The sequence below is a fragment of the Hypoxylon trugodes genome, assembly GCF_022578975.1.
Source record: "Hypoxylon trugodes strain CBS 135444 unplaced genomic scaffold F4822scaffold_13, whole genome shotgun sequence".
NCBI classification, from domain to species: domain Eukaryota; kingdom Fungi; phylum Ascomycota; class Sordariomycetes; order Xylariales; family Hypoxylaceae; genus Hypoxylon; species Hypoxylon trugodes.
Window position 1 is genome coordinate 400,936 of NW_026250028.1, and position 26,802 is coordinate 427,737.

General features: G+C 46.9%; 6 protein-coding genes across 6 annotated transcripts; 4 read left to right on the forward strand and 2 right to left on the reverse strand.

Moving 5' to 3' along the window:
• The first annotated feature begins 1,891 nt into the window (after window positions 1–1,891).
• F4822DRAFT_99196 (uncharacterized protein) lies at window positions 1,892–10,649 on the forward strand. The gene is made up of 3 exons (XM_051464288.1): window positions 1,892–5,437; window positions 5,491–6,599; window positions 6,651–10,649. The coding sequence occupies exons 1-3, from the start codon at window positions 2,126–2,128 to the stop codon at window positions 10,375–10,377; spliced, it is 8,148 nt and encodes a 2,715-aa protein (XP_051308634.1). The 5' UTR covers window positions 1,892–2,125; the 3' UTR covers window positions 10,378–10,649.
• Window positions 10,650–10,776: 127 nt separating this feature from the next.
• Window positions 10,777–11,297, reverse strand: F4822DRAFT_435236 (uncharacterized protein; the record flags this gene model as incomplete). Its single annotated transcript, XM_051462137.1, has 2 exons — window positions 10,777–10,900; window positions 11,014–11,297. The coding sequence occupies 2 exons, from the start codon at window positions 11,295–11,297 to the stop codon at window positions 10,777–10,779; spliced, it is 408 nt and encodes a 135-aa protein (XP_051308635.1).
• A 382-nt stretch (window positions 11,298–11,679) lies between these two features.
• On the forward strand, window positions 11,680–13,161 carry F4822DRAFT_99348 (uncharacterized protein). Its single transcript, XM_051464289.1, has 3 exons — window positions 11,680–11,954; window positions 12,129–12,605; window positions 12,724–13,161. The coding sequence occupies exons 2-3, from the start codon at window positions 12,235–12,237 to the stop codon at window positions 12,890–12,892; spliced, it is 540 nt and encodes a 179-aa protein (XP_051308636.1). The 5' UTR covers window positions 11,680–11,954; window positions 12,129–12,234; the 3' UTR covers window positions 12,893–13,161.
• A 4,086-nt stretch (window positions 13,162–17,247) lies between these two features.
• F4822DRAFT_99448 (amino-acid permease inda1) lies at window positions 17,248–19,618 on the forward strand. The gene is made up of 5 exons (XM_051464290.1): window positions 17,248–17,670; window positions 17,796–17,853; window positions 17,935–18,499; window positions 18,564–19,119; window positions 19,177–19,618. The coding sequence occupies exons 1-5, from the start codon at window positions 17,389–17,391 to the stop codon at window positions 19,441–19,443; spliced, it is 1,728 nt and encodes a 575-aa protein (XP_051308637.1). The 5' UTR covers window positions 17,248–17,388; the 3' UTR covers window positions 19,444–19,618.
• A 2,025-nt stretch (window positions 19,619–21,643) lies between these two features.
• Window positions 21,644–24,919, forward strand: F4822DRAFT_440866 (OPT-domain-containing protein; the record flags this gene model as incomplete). Its single annotated transcript, XM_051462805.1, has 6 exons — window positions 21,644–21,771; window positions 21,839–21,999; window positions 22,056–22,930; window positions 23,045–23,717; window positions 23,859–24,090; window positions 24,213–24,919. The coding sequence occupies 6 exons, from the start codon at window positions 21,644–21,646 to the stop codon at window positions 24,724–24,726; spliced, it is 2,583 nt and encodes an 860-aa protein (XP_051308638.1). The 3' UTR covers window positions 24,727–24,919.
• Window positions 24,828–26,801, reverse strand: F4822DRAFT_99659 (oryzin precursor). Its single transcript, XM_051464292.1, has 2 exons — window positions 25,843–26,801; window positions 24,828–25,736 (listed from the first exon to the last, which is right to left on the reverse strand). Exons 1-2 carry the CDS (start codon window positions 26,436–26,438, stop codon window positions 25,115–25,117), a joined length of 1,218 nt encoding a protein of 405 aa, XP_051308639.1. The 5' UTR covers window positions 26,439–26,801; the 3' UTR covers window positions 24,828–25,114.
• Window position 26,802: the final 1 nt, after the last annotated feature.

Here is a 26,802-nt window from a genome sequence, read left to right on the forward strand (position 1 = left end):
GATTACCGCACTTATCAGCGATATTTAAGGATAATTTCTATACTACGAGGTAGTGCTGATGTTTATGGGGAAATAACGCAGCCCCGGGAGCGCGTATAATCCCGTAACGTCCGTTGGATCTCCGATGTACATCCACGGCTTTCATTTACCTACTTAGGGCTTAGATGTCTTCCCAAGATAATGATTTTCTATGTGATAGGATCGATCTAAAGTGATACCTTGCCATGTAGAAGTGGCGTAGGTGAGAATGACATCAGGAACCACAAACGAGGGCGAAGGATTCCAAGTTTATTTTCTTTATCCTTATCCTACTTTTTGAGTAACTTGCCGTTGGGTTTGTCATCATTCCTATCTAGTCTTGTTTTGCTCATACTTAGACGAATATATGCTGTGGTTAAATTTCGTAATACCTCTGGTGCTGAGAAGAAATATCCCACGGGGACAATAAGCATTGATGTGAGTTACTGATCCCCAAACCCACCATACATACCTAGGTACTTAAGAGATCATCGAATTGAATTCCTCTTTTACAATACTTCGGTGTATGCCGAGATTTACAATAACAATCTCCCCGAGCTTATGTTAGCTTATGATAGAAGCGTGTGTGTACTTATATCCCAGCTCGGAAGCCCTATTTTCCCCTCACGTCAGCCATCTAATTTCTTTTTATTGATCATATTCAGGACTTAAGACATTTTTGCTATGTCAGCAGCGGACTGGCCATAAATCTACATATGTACCTTAGGTAGGTATCTATTTCTCCATGCAAGTACCCATAGATGTACGTGTCCAAGAACAATTAGATAACCTTTGAAAGAATGTGTATTTCACCACACCGAAGCGAGTTATATGTCGCCATTTATTCAAAAAATACTCTCTACAAAATAGGAAAAGAACTCGAACACTGCCGTAGCATCCTAGAAGCTTTACCTGGGGTTCATGTCACATTCCAGGTCCGCTTATGTAGCTTCATACACTAGACCTATTATAGTTAAAGATGTGTAGTTGCCGTTGTCAGCTAGGCCTAATTGGGAATGGGGCTGTACCGACCCGGTCCTTGGTGTTACTTAATTTAGCTCAGCCGATTATCTTTGGATCCATGTTTGTCTCTAGGAACTCTTCCTCTTTCACTTCCATTTCCACTTCTCTATTGTAGATACCTCATCGCAAACCAGGTATGAATGGATACCTACACACTCTACGTACTAACATAAACGGGCCAACAACATCGAACCAACAGACCATACGTCAAAACGAAAAAGATAGATCCATTCTGATGTATGTAGTGCTATTTGTAGCCAGATCTACATAACATACACCTATACGGCGGTCTCGGGTATCTAGTGCAATGAGTCCACGCGACAACCTCACATACATCGGCTGCTTACATTACCAATGAAGACATGTATAAGTCAATCTTCGATATGTATTCTATTCTTCTTCTCTTCAATCTGTCTTCTGATTGGATACCAATATGGTAACAGTTCACGAGCCTGAGGCAAGCTACGCCCCCGGTTCCGTCTATGTTCGGCTCTCTAGGTAAGGCTTCTCTAGCGAAATTTCCGTCGACACATCCATCCATCCTACGTACCTGACACGCACCCACATTTCTACTTGGCCCTACGTAGTCCGCCCCAGCGCGGCGACGCGCAGTCATCTACTTGTAAGTCGTCCACCTACTTAGACATATGTCAGCTGGGTGAACCCCGAATAATGTTGACTGTGTGTCCCTTTTGTTTTTCGTTTTTTTTTTCTTTTAGTACACTTGTTGTTTTTCTCTTTCCTAATCCCTCGAGAAAACCTCAAAATACTACGTTATATCGTAGACCTCATTGTCGACATATCGATATCATAATAACCCTTATCCTCGTCGAATACGCCAAGGGTCTAGGTCTAGTATCCTCCTTCCAGATATAGGGTCTCTGTAAAGCATCTTTATACACATTCATCCATACCTTTAAACGGCCCCATATGTACCGGATACACACACACAAATTGCAGTGTAACTAGTGATTGGAGGCTCGCCGGGTGTTCAACCCATTTTTGTATCCCTAATCCCTTCGTCGCCGTTCATCCCTTCTTCATTCTCCCTTCCTAATTCTCATCTCTTCATACCTCGTCGACAATGGCGATGTTTGTAGAGAATAGCTTTTTACTTTCTCCGACCGACTCTTCGTTGGACGACAAGACAAATAGCGAGCCATGTTCACCTACTCAAATACCTACCACTACCTCTAAGAAGAGGAAATATCCATCGATTAATACTTCGCCTCCTGCTCCTGTAAAGAGAACCGAAAATTCGGGGGACCTCCTAAGGTCTGCGGTGGCCAATGCGCTGGGCGTCGATGCAAGCTCGCTCCCTCAACCGTTTCGTGCTGGCTCGAGTTCAAGCGGGGTTTCTCAACGGACTTTTGATGGATCGGAATCGGCACGAAAAGAATCGTCGAGCTCGAGTTCGATATACTCGCAAAACTCACAACCAGTCGATGTTACTACATGGAGGAAATCGATGGGTGGTTCGATCGAAAAGCGCCTCACTGTTGCTATTGCCAATATTCTTGAACTGGACAGCACCTCAATACCCGTAGACGAGTCGTTCGTGGATCTCGGCGGAACCCACCGACAAGCTAGAGAGCTACGGGCGAATTGCATGGACGCCGGTCTATCTATTAAAACTAAGGACATCATGAATTGCAAGACAATTGCGGAGCTAGAGACATGTGTAGCGCCGCTCACCATTTCGAGGTTCCCTAGGAATAAGACTTCACCGAAGTCTTCACCCACAGCCGTCCGTCCGCTCGATATAAATGAACTCAACTCACCCACCATTCCCCCAGAAGGCTACCAATCCCGAGCATTGGATCAAGCGTTGGAGCCCCGTCGACCTCCCGCTATTCCACCGAAAGCTCCGGCTCGGTTTTCTGCGATTCAATCACGACTCAAGCACGGCCCATCCCGAAAACGATATACCCAAGTCGAACAGGCTCTATCACTTCACAACGACATTTCGAAGGTGTCCGTTCTACGACCAAAGGCTGGATTATTTGAGGGCCAGCTTGTAGCATTTGTTACTTTGGCGAGTTGCACAGTGGAAGGACCAGCCGACTGTGAAGTCAAACTGCAGAATGCTTACAATACGATCCATCTTCCCACCATCCAAAAGGCAGCCGAACCGCTGATTCCGCCCGGGCTTGTTCCTGGGGTCTGGGTAGTATTGGAAAAGATGCCTGTCGACGACACGGGCAAGAACAATCGAAGAAAATTGCAGACATGGATCCAAAATGCGAATGACGAACTTCACAAGCAGATTGGTTCAATTAATTCCGGCCAGAATGTGAAGCAACCTTCGACTGCCATAGAAAGGCGGCTGCAGAAGATAGCGAGTAAAGTGCTGAAGATCGATCAAGCGACCATTGGCATGAACATGTCATTCACAAATCTTGGTGGTGACGAGAGCACTGCTACGAAATTCGTTGCCAAATGCGAGTCGCAAGGGATATCTCTTAATGCGGAAGACGTTATGCGAGTAGCGTCGTTATCTCAACTTGCGGCTTCTGCGACGTCGAGTAGATCGCATTTTCGTAATCCGAATAAGCCTGCTATGGAAACATTCGAGCTCTCCCCCATGCAGCGACTGTATTTCCATACTCCTATGGGTAATGATGGCCAACGAAGAAAATCCGGGAATGGCGAGTACCGATTCAACCAGAGCGTATTGTTTCGATTAAGACGGAATATGAGCGTTGAAGATGTGCGAGCTGCAGTTGAAGCATTAGTTGGACACCATTCCATGCTTAGATGTCGGTACCAACCCAGTGGAGATTCATGGTACCAATCCATAGAACCGGATATCCCGTCTTCGTTTCATTTCGCCCACCATTCGATAAGGACGGACGCCGAAGTCGAAGAAGTTATAAGCACCGCTCATCTAAGCATTGATATCGAAAATGGCCCGATTTTCGCTGCTCACCACTTCCAAACCCACGATGGTTACCAAATGATTTACATGGTCGCACATCACCTCGCTGTCGATCTTAAATCTTGGTGCATCATTGCGTATGACTTAGAAGGGCTCCTAACTAGTGGTTGTCTTGTATCCGGCAATACTCTCTCATTTAAAGAGTGGACGCTTCACCACAGGCATCGGGTTCAAGGTATGAAGTTCCCATTCAACATTCCACTCGGAAATGCGAGATACTGGGGAATCAATGCCACCTCCAATACATATGGCAATACGACGGCCGCTGGCTTCACGTTAAGCACAGAGATCACCTCAGCCCTCAAAGCTAGTTGCAAGGTACGGAGGACAGATCTTGCGGATGTCTTCATGGCTGCTCTTGGCCTCTCCTTCGCACAAACGTTCCGAGACCGCTCGGTCCCGGTGATTTGGAACCAGGAGAACGACAGAGCCGCTTTAGACGCAGAGCGTGACGTGTCCAAAACAGTAGGATGGTTTACTTCCCTCTGTCCGTTTGCTGTGGAATCCGCGCCAACCGATGACATCGTGAGCGTTCTTAGCCGTGTAAAAGATTTGCGACGTGCTCTCGCTGGCAAAGGTGTTTCGCAATTCGCCGGGAACTTGACGGATGCCACCTCCGCGCTTGCATTCGCGTCTTCTCACTGCCCGCTCGAGCTCATGTTCACCTATGCTGGAACCATGCAAGATGTGCAAAACCAAGATGCTCTCTTAGAGCAGCTCCCCGTGCCAGGTAGAGCGCTAGCTTCTAGCACATCAGACATCGGACGCGATGTCGGACGCATCGCCGTTTTCGAGGTGTCAATTCTGGTTGATCAAGGCGAAACCAAATTCAAATTCCTCTACCATAAAGGTGCGACACACCAGGACCAGATACACAGCTGGATTCGTAGTTACGAAAAGATCCTACGTCAAGCCGCCACGAAGTTGCAGAATGAGTCTCCTGGGCTGTCATTGTCTGATATTCCTCACATGGATATTACAGAGGAAGGCCTTCGCCGACTGAACAAGGAAATCCTCCCACGTCTTAACCTCAACGCCTCCAACATACAGGCCATATATCCCGTCACGGCGATCCAACAGAACATTCTAACCAACCAGTGCTTAACACCCGGTAGTTCTATTGCGCAGATGATATTCGATCTTGACACATCCAGCGGCCCTGTTGATATCTCTCGAATTTGTGCGGCTTGGCTTCAAGTATCCGGCAAACATTCAGCTCTTAGGACCGTATTTTCCCAAAGTGTCTCAAAGAATGGACTGTACGACCAAATAGTTTTGCGATCTCACTCCCCTAATATGCTCTTCTTGGAAAGCGACAGCGTTGAGGACGCGATGGTATCTATCGATAACCTTCCCCCATTGCTGCTTAACGAAGGCAACCCTTGGCATAGACTTGTTGTCTGCCAGGTTGCCGGAAAGACCTTTTTAAAACTGGAAGCGAGTCAAGCAGTATGCGACGTACGTTATTCACCCCCCCGACCGCACGTGTGTCTAGCTAATTAGGAGCTTAGGTCGCTAGCATGCCAATTCTCTTCAAAGAACTCGGACAGATTTACTTCCATGACAAGGCCCCTGCCGTATTTGAAGCATCATACCCCGAATATACGCAGTGCCTCAAGGCGACTGCTTGCAGCATTGATTTCTGGAGGGAGCACCTACAAGGGGTCCAGCCATGCCGATTTCCCACACTCATCTCAAAACGGCCTACACAGAGTCAATGGGAGACTACTTCCATTGACCTTAAGATCCCGTCTGAGAGCCTGAAATCTTTTGCTAGCATTTACAAAATCAAGATATCAACGGTGCTTCGAGTTGCCTGGGGTTTAGTACTCCGAACTTTCGTGGGAACGGACAATGTCTGTTTTGGTTCTCGCATCTCTGGCAGAGGTCTTCCCGTCGAGGGTTTGAGGAGCGCTGTGGGCTCATTTTCCACTGTAGTGACATCATGGCTCGCCATCGCTTCCGATGCGCCTCTCGCACAACTCCTACTCGCCGCTGAGGAAGAGTACAAGCAGGTGCTTGACCACCAGCATGTGCCGGTTTCCAGGGTTGAACACGAGCTGAAAGTCAAGGGAGATCACCTATTTAACACTTGCCTTGCGTTTGGTTACAAATATGTCGCGGACGACCCCTCCAGATGCCGCCACGTGAGAACTGAACAGTCCTCAGAATACGATATTAATACCGATGTCTACTTCCACGATGGCAACGTCACACTTGACATTGGTTACCGTATCCTTACCTCTGATCAAGCAACAACTGTAGCCTATGCCTTTGGGAGAGCCATTGAAGCCATTTTGGATGCGCCGACAAGCCTAGCCAAAGAGACAGATCTTTTCAGTATGCGCGACCACAGACAAATCTTAGCATGGAATAATATGCCTCAGGTCGACGTCCATGACCAGCATATCCACCAATTGATCGCCTGCCAAGCTTCACGAAATCCGGATATCCAAGCCGTTTGCGCTTGGGACGGAGACTTGTGTTACGGTAGCTTACATAAGTCATCTGTTATCCTTGCCAAGCATCTTTTGGCCTCTGGATTGAAGCCACAAATGCCTGTACCGGTGATCGTCAATAAGAGCCGATGGGCTGTTGTGGCTATGTTGGCAGTTCTTCAGTAAGTCAACAACACTCTTTCAAACTGGGTATCATTCTAATATAGTTTTAGTGCTGGTGCAATTATCGTGCCTATTGACGCAGAGCTCCCCTCGACATTTTCCTGGGTCATCAAGACGGTCAGCGCTAAATTTGTGTTGGTGTCTGATGATATTCGGAAGCACGTTGATGGACTTGGCGCGAAGGTTACCGTTGTGAACGAGAACACCGTCACGGCTATGTCAGCGCAACCCGTCGGCTTAAGCCCTCCCCACGCCGCGCCCCACGATATTGCGTGCATCCTATTCACTTCCGTCGGATCATCTAAGACACCCAAGGGTATCTCGTATAGCCACGGTGCCCTAGCGACTGCGTGTGCCGGTCAAGGTTCAACGTTGTTGATCAACCCATCTAGCAGAGTTATGCAACTCTCTTCATACAGCGTCGACATCGCGCTAGCAGAAATATTCACCACTCTAGTCAATGGCGGCTGTGTGTGTGTTCCTTCTGCCAAGGAAAAGATTACGGATTTTCCGGCGGCCGCTAGACGCATGCGTGTCAATTGGACATATTTGACTCCTACACTGTCCAGGAAACTTGACCCCGAGACCTTGCCTGATATCGCTGTTGTCTGTTTCCGCACGCGACACCTTGACGATGATGCATGCGCGCCATGGGTTGGAAAGGCCAAGGTGCTACTGGCATATGGCTCTGCCGAAGCCTGTCCGCTTGCACTCTCCGCAACGGAGGTGACGCCCACGAAAGCTTCGCAATGTTTCGGTAACCCGTTCTGCGGGAACTTCTGGATCGTAAGCCCCGAGGATAATAACCGACTCATGCCAGTTGGAGCCCTCGGCGAGCTAGTGATAGGAGGCCCAACGCTTGCCAGCGGATTTGACGTTAACGACCCCGACGTTCTAACTTGTGTTGGTAAGAGCGTCGCTCGTGCAAAGTCGCTACTCGAAAAATCCGGGAGCCGTTTACTCAAGACAGGACACTATGTTCGATATCGCGAAGATGGTGAAATTGAATTCGTCTCCGATGACAGCCAAGAGGCAGAAATTGGCAGCAGGAAATTCCGTCTTTCAGATGTCGAGCCGAAGCTTAGACAATGTCTTGGCCGAGGTGTCGACGTCGTAGTAGAGACAATTGCCTTCAATGATCCTAACTCGGCACCAGTACTTGCTGCATTTATAGAACTCGGTGAGAATCTTATGCAAGGAAACGAGAGTCTTTCGAAGCCTAGTCGTATGACTAAGGAGAGACTATATCTTTCTAAGAAAATGGCGGATATGATCCTTCGAGAGACTTTACCGAGTTACATGATTCCTTCGGCTTATATACCGGTCAAGCGCATGCCACTGACACCGACGATGGAGGTCAATAGAGTTGAACTCCAGCGTATGATCTCTGGGTTATCTAAGAAACAGCTTCTTGGACTCGCAGAGGTTTCCAATCCTCAAGAGGTCCAAAATACCAGTTTCAAACCTCTTCCATTGACCGAAGCTGAACAACGGATGCGGGTTATGTGGGCTAAGGTCCTCGACATCGAACAGGAGTCGATCACGACTAGCGATGGATTCCTAAGCCTAGGAGGCGACGCCGTCTTAGCTCATGATCTAGTTATCGAATGCAGAGAAAGAGGCCTTGGCATTTCCATCATTGACGTCCTCCGAAACATTTCCCTTGCCGAACTTTGCAGGGCTATTGTCATAATGGAGACTACTCCTGCTGCCGTTCCGGAGGTCCGAGTTGCACAACCAAGCCCCCCCAACACCCTTGTTGATGAAGCAATCGCACCGCGTCTCGGATCTGACAAGAGCCTAATCGAGGATGTTGCCGAGGCATCATCACTCCAGGCAACATACGTCGAATCCGGTATGCTACAGAGCCATGGTAACGTCAATTACTTGACGATCAATATCACTGGATCGATCGATTGGCACAAACTTCAAGATGCATGCTACATGTTGACCAAGGCTCACCCGATTCTTCGAACCGCGTTTGTAAGTCACGGCCGCCAGCTTTACCAAACTGTTCTTCGATCATGTCGTCCCGAGTTTCAAAGATACCAGTGTCAAGGCTGGAGACTCAGCAATTTGGTTACGAAACTCGTCAAAGGAGAGCAACCATTACCTGTTGATTTCCGTCAACCTATTACTAAGTTCTTCTACTTCGATGCTAAAAAGAGCTCTGCTCTTGTCATTCGTCTTTCCAGGGCCCAATACGATGATCACTCAATGCGCGTGCTCGTTCAGGATCTTAGTCAATTCTACAGTCGCGGCGATCGAGCTGTTCGACGCGCTAGCTTCTGCGACTTGGTCAGAGCGGCGCAGTTCCTTCATTCGAATGACTCGGCTGAACATTGGCGCCGCCTACTTGCGGGCGCATCAGTAACGCAAATCATTGAACAGTCCTCACCCACACATGTCGATTCTAACTCGACGACTCTTCGCCAGCAAATTCCTACTGGGTCGCTACAACTCCTGGGAATACCGTTTGAGTCAATCCTCAAGGGCGCATGGTCTGTTGTGCTATCGAACTTATCGGACACCGATGATGTTGTTTTCGGCCAGTTCATTGAAGGCAATAACTTAAGTCTTCTAAGCGGTCAAGACATCTCAGATGTTGTTGGTCCTACGGGCAATATCATACCCATTCGAACGCGTGTACCCGATGCTCCTATCACGCCGTATGAATATTTCCGATCTATCCAGAGTCAGCATGTGACCAGTGTACCACATGAGAACATGCAAACTTTGGACATTATCCAAAAATGTACTACTTGGCCAGCCTGGACTCGCTTTAGCTCCGTCGTCTACCACCAAAACATGAGTGAGGAAGAAAAGTCCATTGACTTCAATATTGGCGACGCGAGATGCAAGCTAGACAGCATCGAATCGAACTCACTATGCTCAGATATCTTCATTAAGTCGGTTATGTCGGGAACTGCTAACGTCGATATATCTTTCACCTTCTGCGAGAAGAAAGTACCTCTTTCCTTCGCGGACGAGGTTTTGAAGATGCTTTGCTCGGTTATCTCACTTCTTACTTCAGCTTTTGTCATAGAGCCGGTAACCCTAAAGGGTCTTTGCGATAACTGCGACACCTCAAGGATCCCACTTCCCTCACCGAAGTGCGAGATAAACGTGCCGTCGACCGTAGAATCGGTCGAGCCCGATCGCGCTAAGGCCGTTCATACTATGATATCGAACGCATGGGATACGATTCTCGACGTCCATTCGCTCAAGGTACCCGATATCCGCTCGGTTCCCTTCTACGAAATTTGGGGAGCGCTTCTACCCGCCGCTGAGCTTGCTAAGTACTACAACGAAAATATGCCTTGGATCCCGGGCATTGAACGCGTAACATTTACGATGGAGGAGATCATCGAGCACCCAACAATGATGCAGCAATACGAACTAATCATCGCTAAGCAACAAATACCACAGCTAAGAGGCAGTAGAAGCCTCATGTTAATGCGCACTCAAACAGGTTGGAACAAGGGCATACGCAAATTATCTAATGTCAGCGTTACCTCTAACCCGAGCAGTTTTATGCCGAGTAGCTATCCTGCACTACGCGGCCACAAGCCTAGCGCTAGCAGCGGGAGCACTTCCATGGATTCCATGACTAATGGCAGCAGCCAGAGTGATGATGATGAGTTGAGAGAAGACGCGATCCCGTTGAGACTTCTTGTTCCTGGGATGAAGGCGATGGCTAAAGGGAGTGACGCGAAGGTAGCGAAGATGGGAGCTTCGCTACTTGGACGAATGAAGAAACCTTCTTTCTCGACCTAGATAATATCTAGGTATTTATTTATTTCTTTTGTATAAGGGGGTTTACGTGAGGATGAATATTTACGTTTCGGTACTGTATTATCTAGCATAATTTGCATGACTGGTGTTTGGCATTGAACGAGTGGACAAGAGGATAGACTTTGATTCTTCGACCACATTTTCAGGACATGATACCAATGATACCTTATATATAGTTCTCATTCCTTGGTCCTTAGCTATATAGATACCTATAATCTATTTTAAACCTTGAAACGTCTAAATCGTTACTGCGTGAATCATCCAGAAGTCTCCTTGGAACTAGACGCTACATTGCTAAGGTACTAATTATTATTCCATATCATACATATATACATTAACCTCCCCTTCTCTACTTGGATGGCCGCTAGGATCATCCCGTACCTAAGTACCGTGAGGTTGATGCAGAAACATCTTGAACATAGGCGGCGGAGGCGGCTCTGTCGCAGCTAGGGCCCGTCTCCTAAGCGTCATTTCTCGTGTCTCCCTATTTTGTTCTAGGTAGGCCCTATTCGGCTTGAGTTAGTGGGCTACCATATTGGCAACTTACCTATATTCATACTAGTATTAGAGGGATGGGGGGAACTTAGGGAGGTTGGGGGTTTTGGTTCAAGTACATACCAGTATGTCTCACGGAGACACCTCCTCCTCTTCCTCTTCCTGCTGTCCGGATTGAAGTACAACGGAACTTGCTGGTGTATATGCTGCTGACATGCCTCCTCAGCCTTCCGGGTTTCCTTGCACTCCGGACAGGGTCTGTGGTTGACATAGACGGCTCGTCTCTCCGTACGTCTCTTGCAGTCACCGCCGTTTTCGGCGACGTAGCAGGGCGTAAACACTATCCGACAGTCGAATTCCTGCTGGCACTCGTAACAGTGTCTCCATTCTGGATTCGCCCAACACATTGTATACCTGGGTATGGGTACCTAGGTAGATATGAGTGGTGCCTCTCTCTTTCTTTGGTATATCCGAGTTGAATCGGATAAGAAAACTGTCGTGGTGTGTTTACATGAAGGTTGATGGCTAGAAGGAAGAGTTATATCTCACCAATATAGAGAAGCACATTGATTGGATCTTCTTTGCATGGCAGAATCATTGTCATTCTAATAAGGCCTCGGTATACCATGAAAGAATTGTATTCTTGGTGCTTTCTTGGTGGGATTCTTTCATCGCACAGTTCTACACAATGGGCATTGTAGATGACGACGTATAGGATGCCTTTCACATATTTAGACAATTGCAATTTGTTCTTTCTATGACTTGATTTGATCATAACGCTCAACTCATGAACGCCAAATATGATGTCGTGAAAACCTGTACCTCTGGGAGTGTGAGGTAAAAAGGGGTTAATCCATGCAGGAACCCTCAACCTTTCTCCATCATGCTAGATAGAGTATAAATAGGTATTGCCAACATGAAGCTTAATAGTATCCCCAATTTTTTAAGCAACGGGAATATAAGTAGCACATATCCCTTCGGACTCCGCATTCCGTAGCTCCTGGAAAATTGGCCAGCTATCATTCCAACCAAGTTTTCCTTTGTCGAATTTCAACATGCGTTCAGTAAGCTAGGGTTTTTCTTTGTCTGAGCCTGAGCCCCCAACATCCTGAGACATATACAAGAATGGAAGTATTTACGTGGACAAAGGATTTATGTCTTATTCCTAGATAAGGGTATCTATCTGGTCATTTACTTGAGGATGTCTCAAACTAGCAGCTCCACTGACGCGGGGACAGGTATGTCCTTTTCTTTCCTAGCGACTAAGTCAACGATAATGTAATTGTTACATACCTACGACTTCCAACCAATCCCATCAAACTGCTGTGTCAACCACTCGACTCAATGACATTTCCTAAACTTCAATACCGACTTGGTAGGCACTTCGATTTTACATCAGCAGCAGGGGAAGGGATTAGAAGATGGGTGGGAGAACAATCCAATTGGCTCACCGCCGCTGAGAAGAACATACGGCAAGATTTGGAAACATCTGAAAAGGAGCTCTGGCTTATCAGAGACGTTCTGGACGAATTGGAGACTACCTCGGAAGTGGGGAGGTCGAGCTACAAATCTCAAGGTCAAATGTTCCTCATGAGGGCTTGCCAGGAATATTCCGCCTCGAGGTGTCATATGTTGGAAGAAAGACTGCGGCATATTCACATATGGTCGTGCGATGAACAGATGGGTAGACATGTTCCTGATAGGGCACCGGATGAGTATGTTGTACCCCAAAGCTCTCCTTCGTTTAGGGAATACTTGTACTCTAGTAACCCGACCGCCTGCCGAGGCTTACCTCTTGCTCTGGGCGTACGCTTGCTAATTGATGACATATAGATGGCTTACGGTCGACGCGGGGTGGAGACAATGGCTGAGTGAGCAAGCTTCTTTGCAGACCGAAGGGTCCAATAGATCGACTATCGAACACTCCCGGAGTGGAGGGCTCGTGAGGCTCTGGGGTCCGCTCTTCCCCATTCTCACAACATGTGGCATGAGCAAGTTCTAGAATGCTACCTGAAATGGCGATGATGGTAGTCTAACGGTCGGGAGTACACGCTTAGGATAGATATCTTCCGGGATAAGTTATATCCGTGTTAGGGGTTGAGAAATGTAAATGAGGATGTCCATATGTTTTGTACATATCTAGGTACATACAGGCCTAGGCTTTTACGTCGTATCCGCGAAAGAAAACGCGTAGAATTTGGGGAATTAGCATCATTTTTTAGTGGTCCTGCGCTAGGTCAGAGCTGAAAAGATGCCAAGTAGGGACCTATAGGTGGTAGGCTGTTGTGCGACTGACTGCGAGTTGGTGGCGGCTGAGCCTTATCAATCCAACCGTTGTTATTCAGCTACAGCAACTACAACTATGCGTGCATTTAGTGACGATACATGGGCAGCTTTTGAAAACGAAAGGTCTCGTGACGAAGTAGAGATCTATATTGGTAGGTACGTATTTATCGCCTCCCTCTTTGTATCATGTTACGACGATTTCTTTACCTAAATTGCTATGCTGCTAATATACGAGCAATGACTCTAATTAATATATGCACGCAGTACATTATCGCCCGAAATGTCCTATCTTGGCTTGCCTGGCTTGCTTAGAATGTACATATTCTCTGCGTACATACCTAGGTAGTCCTAGCTTCAAGCCTCTCCGGGAACCCCACGAAAGCTTTATCAGCGTGATATCCAATGATTGCTATTAGTGTTACGTACGAGAAATGGGGGACGGGGAAATACCCAGCCAATGGAAAGACACGTCCTAATCTTGTCCTTTTGCAAGGTCCTGGAGTTCGGATCCTCCACTTGATAACCTTCACCAAGGGTTAAGTATCCTAGTAGGTCCACTGGGGGAACGAATTAGGGGGTCAACACGCCCCGTGGATCACACCGAATCTCTTTTAGGGTATGCTACCGCATTACTGGGTCTTGGGTTGGTAAGTGGTGAGAGCAATACAAATATCTTATACGTACGGGCGTATAATAGCCATATCTTAGGGCGAGCTCGGGCTGACCGAACTAATGGACGTCTACAGTAGTGCCGGTAAATATCCCATAAAGTTAAGACACACAAGACATACTATACATCTCATGATATTTTTCAGTAGGATTCGCTCCTCCTGTGTAGTAGGATTGGCTGGATTGGTCTTGATTGTAACGGATAAGAGGGGTTGGAGACCGAACAAGCAAGGGGTCCGTTTGCCCAATCGCTGAATTGACAAAGACGGATTGACACTGGCGAGCGATGAAATCCGGGCCAAGTTGATGAAAGTGGGAAAACGTGGACCACATGTAGCTAATATTATCTGGGGATTCCAGTGGACTGCTTCACGGCTAGCTGGGACTAAACTGGACCAAAACACCGTCCGGATGAGATTGGCGAGTAACGCTATGACTAATATCATCGTTGACGAATTGTTCTGGAACAATACTACGTTACTTACCGTACGTTGGTCATTGCATTCTATTCCTCATACGGATAATACAGAAGTTCCCCGGAAAATTTGGCGCGGATGAGAGGGAGCTTTTCTTTTTAGGTCTATGACAAGAACACAAGATATCTCACCGAATGAATGGCTACACTTAACCCGATAACCCTTTCGCGGCGAATACACACAAAAGCGGATAGGTTTCCGAAGGCAAATACAGCTTTTAGTATGTATTCACCCGTGAGGCGTCCCGAGCCTCACCTCATCTGGCAGGAGAGAGTACCTTTGAGTGCGTTGCAAACTCTTCCGTAAGAGTACTGATTGGTCCTGTTATATGTTACACATGTAGGCGTTCATATGTTGGTATGTAGGATATTAGCTATTACTACGTCTCAATTACAGCTCGGTCATGAGGGGGTCAAGGTAAGACCGCTCAACACCAACATCGCAATGTTGTGCTACCTACACGTCTCACAAGAGCGTATAGGATATGAATATGGTGAGACGTATGGCGTGTACTAACTGTTCAGTCGCCATCTTACCATCACATGCACCAGAGGAGACGAGCTTCTAGAAGCATTCCATGCATTACCTTCAGTCTTCTTTTTATCTGTAGTTTGTCTTTACTCTCTGCACAGCCTTATTCAACTAAACTTATTCTGGAAGGTATGTTACAGCTAATGCGCTTAATTATTGTGTATAAGCTGTTCTTTGGCTGTTTGGTGACCCTGAATTCATATCGGCGGAATCACGATCGACCCTGGTAAATAAATACCATACAGCAGCATGATAGGCGTAAGGCTTCATTGGGAGGGGGGAAGACCCGCAGGGGTGGCTGGCTCGTAACCATGGTTCTCCAACGCTCCCAATGTCTTGGGCTCGGTCATCCCCTTTACCATTCGCTCTTCTACATAAGATCATTCAAGCACCATCAGACTTGTCTCGTCTTGGCCTAATACATTAATCAACGGCGTGACTCTCGATTGGCGCCGTGCATAGTAGACAAGGCGAAATTTCGGGGACGGCTTTCACAACTTCTGTTTATCTAACTGGTCCAGCTGGAAAGATACCTTGCCAACGGACGAAAGCGATCAGGCGATATTAACTTGAACGGGCAAGACATGCAGATTCTTTTACGAGCCTACTTGAAATATCAATGACCAACGCTTTAAGAGCTGGGCATCGGGAAAAATTACTCAATGTTGCAATTCCGAAAAGAGACAGCAGCTGCATTAATGAGGCAGTGTTGATAGATACCAAGGTAGAGATAATGCATCAGTGGCCACGAGGACGGCTCGAATAATTTATATTGTTTTGGATATATATGCTGTCATACCTGTGCGCGATGGCGTATCTGGGCGGGATTGCGCCTCTCTTCAGGTCAGTAGCGTGCTGAAGTGCGTGCCGCACCGTATAAAGACATCCTGAATGATTACAGGGTGAAGATACGACCTGAATTAACGCCCGATTCCTTTAATACTCCCCTAAGCCCTGAGCGGGATTCCTCCTATTAACCGAAGTATCCCTTACCGGTGTTACTCGTACAGTACTTCATAAGTCATCGCACCAAATATCATGTATTTACGCCGATGAAGTCAAATATGGAGCAATGAGGTAGATAACACCTTTAGCGCATCATTTTGAGATATCTTTCGCATTGAATGAGGCATCTCACTGACTAAAAGAAACCATCAACATACCGTGCGAACTAAAATAGTCTGGGGTCGTAGTTTGATTAGACCTTGGCAGTCTGGAGAACCATCGCACTAAACGAGGAAACCCTGTAGATAAACGTCGTACTATGAGTGGCCATGTAGCCCATGTAAGTACCATATCAGTGGTTCTATCCGGGTACAAAAAGGATCCATCGCTCTCGCTGAGTGCATAAGCGAGGGCGAGAAACTTGATATAAAGAAGGGCGACAGGTAGAAAAGGTGGAGGGGAAGTGAGACCATAAGAAATATAACGATACAGAGACTCGGGAATCAATACAAGTCTTTATCTTCTTCTTAACTTCTCTGCCTCTTTCTTGTTTCATGTGCCGTCGCAATTTAGTTGATGTCAGAGGTCCACCACTAGAGACTGTGCTCCGTAGATCATGGCCAAGTTGGAAAACGGTCTCTTTAAGCTCTATCTTGGTTCGGGGCGACTCACATAGAGCACACTAAAGATAGCTATATGGGTCTGCTAAGATGGGCGGGATTAGGTGCTTACATAGGTCCATAGGTAGTCCACAGGTCCCTTGGGTACATCCATTATCACGCGAGTCGTTAGATTGATCGATGAGCGCCCGAGGGCTGCTTGTTTTCTTTATACTGACAGTCATTACTCTTCCTAATGTACCTATGTAAGAAAGGGAGTTTTAATTATAGTCCTTTGTTTATACACTTCAAATGTTTGTATGAATTAGTAAAAATACCTCGGTACCCATTTTCCTATATAGATAATTTCATAATTCTATTCATTATTATCATAATAATTACTGTTACCTGTTACTCGCCCTTAGTAACAATGCTATCCCTTCCTCCCTCATACGGTTAACCACCTCTATCCCATGTAAGTAGATAGATTAGTAGGTAACCAAATTCAAAGTAAGTAATGTTAGCCACCGAGGACCTACCAGGATCTTTCATTCTGCGCACATCCTGATCCACCGGCCCTATCAAGATCCTTGCTGTCCTGCCTGTAACTGTATTGTATTGAGGTACCTGTAAAAAAGTACCTCTGGGCGCTGAGAGGTATACTACGCCGCATAGTACCGTGTAATGTACTTGCTGAGCGTTCCGTCATTTGATAATAAATAAGAGTCTACCGCACCCTCGTAACTCTCTTACTGTAACATCGTTTCGCTCCCTTCACTCATCCCAAAGTCTTTTGGCCCTTTGGCCTGACTAGAACGTCCCCAGCTGTATTTTCTGGCCGTTCGTCTTGTCTACTTATCGTCGCGGATCTAGATTCGCCTCTGTTTCATTTTTTATCTCTTTTACTTCCCTCCCTAGATTCCAAATCAGGTACAACGACGCTATTATTATATAAAACAACGCCACACGCATCGATCCTTTTCTAATTCAATATGGTCTCCTCTGACCCCGCTGCCAGCAATGGCAGCAAAGACGAGAAAGATGTCGGGAGTTATTCCAGCCCGGTGCTCACGACGGCGGAAGGCGCCCAGCGATCCGAGAATTGGGCTACGCGCAATGGTTTGAACCTCGACTCTTTTAAGAAGCGCGATTATGGCGCCGGGATTGTTGAGCTCGACAGGAGTATGAGACCGCGACATTTACACATGATTGCTATCGGTGGCTCCATTGGTGCTGGTTTCTTCGTCGGTTCTGGTAAAGCTTTGGCTCAAGGTGTAAGTCGCGAAAGAGAAAATACATGTCATTTTGATGTCGTGCCGCGTCGCATTGCATCGCTGTGATTTGTTTCCATTCTTACCGTTGCAATCCCATGCGCTGACTTGGAAATTTGCCGTAATAGGGACCTGCTGCTCTTCTAATTGATTTCGTCATCATCGGTGTCATGATGTTCAACGTCGGTACGTATTGTCAACTATATCTTCAGTCTCAACGGCCCTTAAGCTCGTGTACCCCGAATGCGAATTAACTCAATATGCTAGTCTATGCTCTCGGTGAACTCGCTGTTATGTATCCTGTGTCTGGTGGTTTCTATACGTATGCGACTCGCTTCATTGATCCCTCCTGGGGTTTCGCCATGGGTTGGAATTACGTCTTACAATGGGCCGTCGTCGTCCCGCTTGAACTCACTGTGTGCGCCATCTCGATCGCTTATTGGAATCCGGATATAAGTCCCGGCGTTTGGATTACCGTCTTCTATGTCTTCATAATCTTCGTCAACATTTTTGGAACTCTTGGTTACGCCGAAGAAGAGTTCTGGGCTTCTCTCTTGAAGCTTAGTGCCACTGTTGTCTTTATGATCATCGCTTTCGTCTGTGTACTAGGAGGTGGTCCCAAAGGTAGTCGCTATGATCAGTACTACGGTGCTCGCCTTTGGTACGAGCCTGGTGCATTCACCAATGGATTCCCCGGTGTATGTTCCGTGTTTGTCACTGCTGCCTTCTCCTTCAGTGGAACCGAATTGGTTGGTCTTGCTGCTGCCGAGGCCCGCAATCCTGCCAAGGCTCTTCCCGGCGCCATCAAGCAAGTTTTCTGGCGTATTACTCTGTAAGTTCTTCTGGATGACCGGGCTCTTTCTTATTACTACTTTTCCCACTAACAGTGAGTATAGGTTCTACGTCCTAGGTCTTACCTTTGTTGGCCTTTTGATTCCCAGTGACGATACCTATCTACTAGAAGCGAAGGGATCGAACGATGTTTCCGCGTCTCCTTTCGTTTTGGTTGGAAAGTATGCCAATCTTAATGGATTTGACCACTTCATGAACTTCATCATCTTGGTCTCAGTGGTATCCATCGGTGTGTCCGGTGTTTATGGTGGAAGCCGTACTCTCACCGCGCTTGCCCAGCAAGGCTATGCTCCTAAGATCTTCACCTATGTCGACCGTAGTGGCCGTCCCAGCTTCTCTGTTGGCTTCCTTCTCATCTGGGGTCTGCTAGCCTACATCAGCTTGGCTGCTGCTGGTAGCGAGGTCTTCGATTGGCTACAGGCTGTCTCTGCGCTCGCCGCCCTCTTCACGTGGGGCTCTATCTGTTTATCGCATATCCGTTTCCGAAAGGCTTGGTTATACCACGGACATACTCTCGATGAGATTCCATTCAAGGCTATTGGTGGTGTCTGGGGTTCATGGCTTGGTTTGATCCTTGTCGTACTAGTACTTATTGCTCAGGTAAGCTCGCCCTCACCTTAACTCTTACAAAGTTCCTTGTATCTAATTCGGCTTTAGTTCTACGTCGCAGTTGCTCCTCCCGGAGGTGGGCCTAACGGTAACCTCAACGATGCTCAAGGTTTCTTCAAGGCGTACCTCGCCCTTCCCATTGTCATGGCATTCTGGATTGTTGGCTATGTATGGAAGCGTACCGGTTGGCTCCGTACTCACCAGATCGACGTGGACACGGGACGCCGAGAAATCGATTGGGACGAAATTAACGTCTATCGTGAGCGGGTTGCCTCGCTATCGGCATGGCGACGTATTCTAAACATCGTATTCTAGTATGCAAGTACTACACATAATTGCATTTTATTTAGTGGTGGTGCCCTCTTTGAGTAAGGGCCTGTAGCCGGCGTATGTATATACCTGAGAAATGTAAAAAATGGAAGTTTACATGATGAGAAGTCTCTAGTTGGCACCTGATATAATATATAATATACCACTATCTCCCGTCAATTTATCATAGAAGTTATCAGAGGTATAGGCCTGATCATGTCATATATATGCTATCATATGCCTAGGTAGTATTTACCCGCTGCGTCACCCATTGTGTGTTATTTAATCTCGTCGAGGGGATACGAATGTTTACGCCTTGCTGCTCCCACGTACCTTGGGTATCTATCCACTTAGTATGCAAATAGCTCCCCAAAGCACAATTTCCTTTCCATATGTTAATATTATTCTTGTTAGCCCTGATCAACGACTTCGCTTAGAAGGGATTGCGGGCTTTGTGGCTGGATGGTACGGCTTAACTGCGAAGGATATTACTATCGTACGGTTCGCTCTCTTGGTAATGTATCTTGTAGGATTGGCCAAGCAGCCTTCCCGATGCTTATCTCATTTGCGAATGATTGACGTTAACGTTGTATGATGAAGCAAGGAGGGACGGAAACAAAGGGCTCGGGACCTAGCCCAAGATATGGTCCTAAGACGAAAGAAATCGGAGCCTAGTAGGCTTTCAAAACCTGTTCGTCAATTGGCTAGGCTTTTCCCGGTAGGAATTCCAGAATTTCTCCTTATTCGCAGATTAACGGGTATCTGGGAATAAACCTATAAGCGACATGAGCGCCTAACGACACGCTTTCCTGGCTATTCCCATGCATTTCATGGCCACGCCGACGAAAATGCCATAGAAGAATGCTTTTTCTAAGGACATACGGCAGGGGTTCCATTATATGAGATATAAAGTAAGATAAGCCGAAGAAATATTCAACTGGGCTATTCCACTACCCTTTATATTGAGAAACCGGAAAAGGGGTCACACAAGCATGGGTTTACGTAAGGGAGTTGACGTATCAACCATAAAGGTAGTGTAACAACCCATAAGACACATACTTCAAGTACCTAGTACATCTAATAACATGCCCAGGCGAGTACTTATGTGGTCAAAGTATATCGAGCCTTATTAGCTGGCGGCTCAATGCAAGGATGGTTGTTTTTCATCTAGAGACCAACCGCCACGTCGGTTTCCTTATGATATCTGGGAACAATCTGCTGGTTTGCTAGATAGGATCTGCTGTTATCTCGCTGCTCCCCACCAAGAATTCAAGTGGGGAGATGAGATGTTCCAATTCGTCCGACCCGTAACATCAATACCACTTCACCTCCTTCCCAAACAAGTTCTGGTACAACCCGAGATAGTGGTTCAGCGGCGATTCAACGGCGCATGAATATCCGAGACCCTTACCCCTCGTTCGTTAGAGGGCGTCGCAATCAACGACAGCTGGTTGTACTCTATACATAACAAAGGCAATGTTTGCGAGTATTGACGCACTCAAACCAATATATGGCACCATGGCGCACTATCACAACGGAGGTAAGTAATTAGGTAAACAATGTAACATGGCATTCTGGTTCCAATGGGTTTTTGGATGCGAATGTTAGGAGCGAGATAACGACATACTTACTAAAACGCAGCCAGTAATCAATAACATCTGGGAGAAGCCGCCTAGATACGCTTGGACGTAAAAGGCTATTACGAAGCGACATCTCATAGAATGGGGTACTTTGGCCTTCTACTTCCTGAGCAACGTTTTAGTTGGGTTCGTCCCTCGACGGCTAAAGGTGTCTGGGCTTCTTTGTCGGACTTCTCTTCACACCCGTTTCACTTCGAAAAAGGAAACCCGCCCCCTTGTGGAAGGTCAAGGACCTTATCGCAAGCCACTTTCCGGTGGCCAATTGCCGAAAAGCCGTGCGAAGTTAATATATTACACAGCATTCCAAATAGGGACGTGCCAATGTCGCTACCCACCTGTATATGTTTGCTATAGATCGCGCGATATGTAGATCATCCTTCATGATAAAGAAATTTATATAAAATCTCGAAACCTCCTCCGAGAAGCAGGGCCACGGAGTACTGAAGAAAGTTATCTTCCTATCTGGCATGTGTTACTGTAGGGATCCGTCTTTTCGTGTCACATAGGGGCAGCCACCCCCACTCTCTTTCCGCCAGCGATTAAGCGTAGACGGAGCAATCGACAGGATGTCTGGAGTTGCTGAGGTTACTGAGATCAAGGGGACGGCCACTTCTCAGGGGGTGAGCGAGAAAGCCGGCTCCGATGGCTATCGGAATAGCGACGTGGAACTACCACTTGACGCGCAAGTGGAAACGTACGTACTCTGAATCTCTCGAAACCTCTCGAAATTACCACAGGAAACACTAATCATCCAACTCCAGTGACCTCAATGTTACCGAAGACGATCTAGCTGAAGCCAAGGAGTTAGCCGACAGATTAACACTCGAAGAAGTTCGCCCTATGATGGAAAGAGTTCTAAAGATACACGAGCATGATCCGAATTTTCCATACAGCATAATAGAACGAGTTAAAGCATTCCTAGGTAAGTCGGCAATACAGTTACGCAAGAGTCAACGTGCTAAACACACAATCTCTTAGGAAATGAAGCGATCTTCGAGCAACCTGAGAAACATGCGGTTTTGATTGGGGAAATGAAACTCGAAGCTGCTCTGATTACCGTTAACAGTCCCTATGCCGAGGTGCGCGCTGTTGTAGATAACCACGACGATGTGAACACACCGTGCGGTACCATCCGCGCTTGGATCATCGGTATCGGGTTCTCGATCCTACTTGCTTTCATCAACCAACTGTTTTCCATTCGACAACCAGCGATCAGCGTCCAGGCAAATGTCGCTCAGTTACTCGCATTCCCTATCGGAAAGGCTTTTGAAAAATTGCTACCTGATGTCGGCATTACTCTATGGGGCACCAGGCATAGCTTGAACCCGGGCCCCTTTTCTAGGAAAGAACACATGTTGATCACTATCATGGCCAACGTCTCATGGAATTATCCGTATACGAACAACATTATCTGGGTACAATATTTGCCGCAGTACTTCAATCAACGATATGCAGGCCAATTCGGATACCAGATCGTTGTCGCTCTTGCTACGAACTATATCGGATATGGTATGGCTGGCATTATTCGACGATTTCTGGTCTATCCTTCCCATTGCGTGTGGCCAGCATCCCTAGTTACGATCGCTCTTAATTCTGCTTTCCATAACGATAAGAATACTCCTGTTGAGAGCCCTTTCGGCAGGGTTTTCACCATATCCCGTATTAAGTTCTTCGGTTGGACATTTGCGGCTATGTTTGTCTACTTCTGGTTCCCCGACTATATCTTCACTGCTCTCAGTGTATTTAGTTGGATGAGTTGGATCTCCCCAAATAACGTGAACCTCTCAACCATCACCGGGTTTAATAACGGTCTTGGATTGAACCCCTGGCCAACATGGGACTGGAATACTCTGGTATGTACCTTGCCTCTTACCCCTTACTAGTCTCTCCTTTTCCCCATCGATAAAAATAGCGATTCTATTATTCAACATATCATATCACTAATATACGTGTTTATATGCGCATAGCTTTTTGACAACACCGACCCCCTCATGATCCCGTTTTTCTCTACGTTTAACAAATTCGTCGGCGCCGCTATAGGTGCTTGCGTTATTGCTGCTTTATGGTATACGAATACCTACAGCACGGGGTACTTGCCCATCAATTCGAATAGGGTATTCGATAATACAGGGGCGCTTTATAACGTATCTAATGTTGTTGACGAACGGGGTCTTTTCGACGCTGCCAAGTACGAGGTTTATTCTTTCCCCTTTCTGGCTGCTGGCTATATAAGCGAATACCTATTCTTTTTCGCCATCTACTCGGCCATCATTTCATACGCGTACCTGTACCATCGACATGAAATCGCAATGGGCTTCAAGAGTTTGATCAATAGCTTCCGAAAGGATGGGCGGGAACAAGTTGGTCAGGTCCAAGACGTCCACAATCGACTCATGTCCAGATATGCCGAAGTACCCGAATGGTGGTATACAATCGTACTCGCTGTCGCTATCGCGCTCGGGTGCGTAGGAATAGCTCATTGGGAAACATATACCAGTCCTGGCGTCGTTTTCTACGGTCTTGCACTTTGTGTTCTCTTCGTAATACCTATTGGTATCGTAAAAGCAATCACAGGAATTGAGGTTACACTTAACGTCCTCGCGGAATTTATTGGAGGGTCATGGGTCGCAGGGAATGCTCGTAAGTCTTTCATCTGTGACAATCCTATCTCTCTCTTCGATCCTCGGATTCTGTCCCGGGACTCGATGTACTCCCGAGCCAAGTCCAAACCCCCACAGTCAGTTATACGATCGAAAGCAAGCTAATATCTAACTATTATAGTGGCGATGAACTACTTTAAGTCATTCGGTTATGTTACTTGCTCCCACGCACTGCTATTTTCGCAAGATCTCAAGCTGGCCCACTATGTCAAGATCCCACCAAGGCAAACCTTTTCGGCCCAGATGGTCGGCACGTTGATTTCCACCTTCGTCAGTGTCGGTGTGCTTAATTTCCAGATCAATCAGATCCCTGGTGTCTGTACCATCCATGCTCCGAATCGATTTACTTGTCCGTAAGTAGTCATTTTTATTGTGTCACCCCAGATATTGTCTTCCGGAGGACACTTCCATAGCTAGAAGATATTTGAGCATTTTACAAAATTTATTTACGCGTTGCTAATACTCGATTTCGCAGAGGAATCAACACCTTCTTCACTGCTGCAGTCCTCTGGGGCACAGTAGGTCCCATCAAGGTGTTCGGCCGAGGAGGAATGTACTCCTGGCTCCTAGCCGGATTCCCCATAGGTTTCATCGTCCCTATTATAATCTACTACGCAAACAAGAAATACAAGAAAACATGGATGCGACAGATCCACCCAGTTGCTATTTTCTACGGCGCCTTATCATGGGCTCCATATAACCTGAGCTATATCTGGCCAGCCGTACCTATTGCTTGGTGGTCGTGGATTTACCTTAAACAGCGCTACCTCGGATTTTGGTCCAAGTATAATTTCGTTCTGTCTGCTTCCTTTAGCAGCGCTATCGCCATGGCTGCCATTATTATATTCTTCGGTCTTCAATGGTCGGTGATTGAGCTTGACTGGTGGGGGAACACTGTTACTGCGCAGGGATGCGAAGAAGATGCTTGTACGCTGTATCAGCTTGGCGAAGGTGAATATTTTGGTCCGCGTATTGGCGAATTCCATTGAGACCCTAGGTATACCGAAATATACCTAGGAGGTATGTATATAATAGGTGTAACGGGTTTGCGCCACTCCTGTAGCTGATTTATGATGTATGATTCTCAAGATGTTGTTTTCAGGGGCTACCCTAATTATGAGCGAACGATTTACTGAGTACCTGGGTACCTTACCTTGTAGGTAGTTTCTCGGTTTATCACTGAAGGAGAATATTGTAATTAATTTATGTATTACTGTGCTAATACTACTACTTGAGGCGTAATGGGATTGACTTATTTACGTGATGGGAAAGGATATTACACATTATACTATTTGTGATCTGTATTCCTAGGCGCCGTGTTGTGTAGACCGTGTGCAGGGAACACTTCCGTAAGCTAGAGTTATGTAACCACCATCTTTAATCATCTGCGACAATGACAATGCCATTGCCGTTGAAACCAAGCAAGTTATTCGAGCTTTTCGCATTGATAATAACATTGCTCGTTGCTAGACGCTTTAGTTCCTTGATACTGTCATCTGGCGACTTCATCCGGTAGGGTATAACACTCTTCAGGTACAGGACGAGACCTGAGATGTGTGGCGTAGCCATGCTTGTTCCGTCTACGGAGCGGGAGTCTTGGTTGCTTCGGATCCAAGCCGACTGGACTCTTTCGCCGGGGGCAAAGATATCGACTGAGTCACCCCAATTGCTGAAATTGGAACGGGTGTTTTGTCGGCCTATCGCACCAACAGTGATTACCTTTGGCGAAGAAGCGGGTGAAAAGTTCTTGGCGTCTTCGTTGGAATTGCCGGCTGACACGATGGTCAGTATGCCTTGCTTGTACGCCTCCTCGACAGCCCGGTTGACGGCTTCTTTGACTTCCCCGCCTGCGCTGATGCTGATGACAGAAGTCTCTTGACGATGTTGTCCTGTGATGTTGTTGACGGCCCAGTGGTATCCGTCAAGAAGATCCGACGTGTATGACTTGTATTCCGAGAAGATTTTGACTGAAATGAGTTTTGACTTCTTGGCGACGCCGCTGCATGCTAGTTAGTAGTCGTGGTTGGAGATCAGGCAAAGAATGTGGATATTAGGGATGGTCGGTGAACCTAGTGAGTTTAAAGGGGCATAGAGGTATAACATACTATGTTTTGCCGCCAATGGTACCGGCGACGTGTGTACCATGGCCAAAGGGGTCCACAAATGAACCGCCGACAGCATTATAGCCTAAAGAGGCACGGCCTTCAAACTCATCGTGTGAAGTCAACAATCCCGTGTCGAGGATGTAGGCGTAGGTACCCTCACCGGCCCTCGAATCGTATACGTACTCCGTCTTATTCGTCAATCTGTGAGAGATGGCACCTAAACCCCATGGGGAGTCGCTCTGAGTGATGTGCCTCGCCAGGGCGATTTCGCTGTCAGGTTCGACTATCTCCACGGCCTCATCGGTACTGATCTTAGCAAGTGTATCCCGATCCATGGTACAAGAGTAAGCATTCCAAGAACCAATATTCCACCGTTTCCCCATCTCGACCATGGGTGAATTGCTGCGAGCATGTAGACTACTAGCTCGTCGTATATGTTGGTCCACGCTGGATGACCCTAGGCCATCCCTGAGGGTGACGATATACCGACCCGCATCGCGCGGGGGGTGATCGTTTTCGTGCGATAAGAGAGGGTGAGCATAAGTTAGTCTGGCTACTGCGGTGAATACAAGAAGCAGCTTTCTGAGGCCAATCATGGCGACGATTGTTGTCGAATTGCGAGAAGTAGAAAACCGGCTATAGAAAGTATTTGGATGGTGAAATGATGTCAGGTAATCTACAAAACGGTAGCCAATTGTTGAATATCCGATGTTACCATAAGAGAAGCAATAGATGGTGAGTATTGATGGAATATTGTCTTGTCAGAAAGCAGAAAATTAAGAAACGAAGTCAAGCATGATAAAGATACTTGGACAAGGGTTGAGTAGGTATGCAGAAGGAAAGAGATAGTACATTTGAAGGTCGTGACCCCTTCTATTAAACTTATTAAGCTATTCAAGCAAGGTGCGTTCGACGTAAGGATCACTTAATCTAAGGTAGGTCCTTCCATAGCAACCTAGG

Bases quoted from the DNA above. Each gene is read 5' to 3' on its own strand.
- F4822DRAFT_99348 (XM_051464289.1), top strand. From the start codon at position 12,235: ATGACATTTCCTAAACTTCAATACCGACTTGGTAGGCACTTCGATTTT. The intron at 12,606-12,723 runs GTATGTTGTACC...GATGACATATAG, and splicing joins CCTGATAGGGCACCGGATGA to ATGGCTTACGGTCGACGCGG.
- F4822DRAFT_99196 (XM_051464288.1), top strand. From the start codon at position 2,126: ATGGCGATGTTTGTAGAGAATAGCTTTTTACTTTCTCCGACCGACTCT. The intron at 5,438-5,490 runs GTACGTTATTCA...TTAGGAGCTTAG, and splicing joins CGAGTCAAGCAGTATGCGAC to GTCGCTAGCATGCCAATTCT. The intron at 6,600-6,650 runs GTAAGTCAACAA...ATATAGTTTTAG, and splicing joins GCTATGTTGGCAGTTCTTCA to TGCTGGTGCAATTATCGTGC.
- F4822DRAFT_99659 (XM_051464292.1), bottom strand. From the start codon at position 26,438: ATGATTGGCCTCAGAAAGCTGCTTCTTGTATTCACCGCAGTAGCCAGA. The intron at 25,737-25,842 runs GTATGTTATACC...ACTAGCATGCAG, and splicing joins ACCATTGGCGGCAAAACATA to CGGCGTCGCCAAGAAGTCAA.
- F4822DRAFT_99448 (XM_051464290.1), top strand. From the start codon at position 17,389: ATGGTCTCCTCTGACCCCGCTGCCAGCAATGGCAGCAAAGACGAGAAA. The intron at 17,854-17,934 runs GTACGTATTGTC...TCAATATGCTAG, and splicing joins TGTCATGATGTTCAACGTCG to TCTATGCTCTCGGTGAACTC. The intron at 18,500-18,563 runs GTAAGTTCTTCT...CAGTGAGTATAG, and splicing joins GTTTTCTGGCGTATTACTCT to GTTCTACGTCCTAGGTCTTA.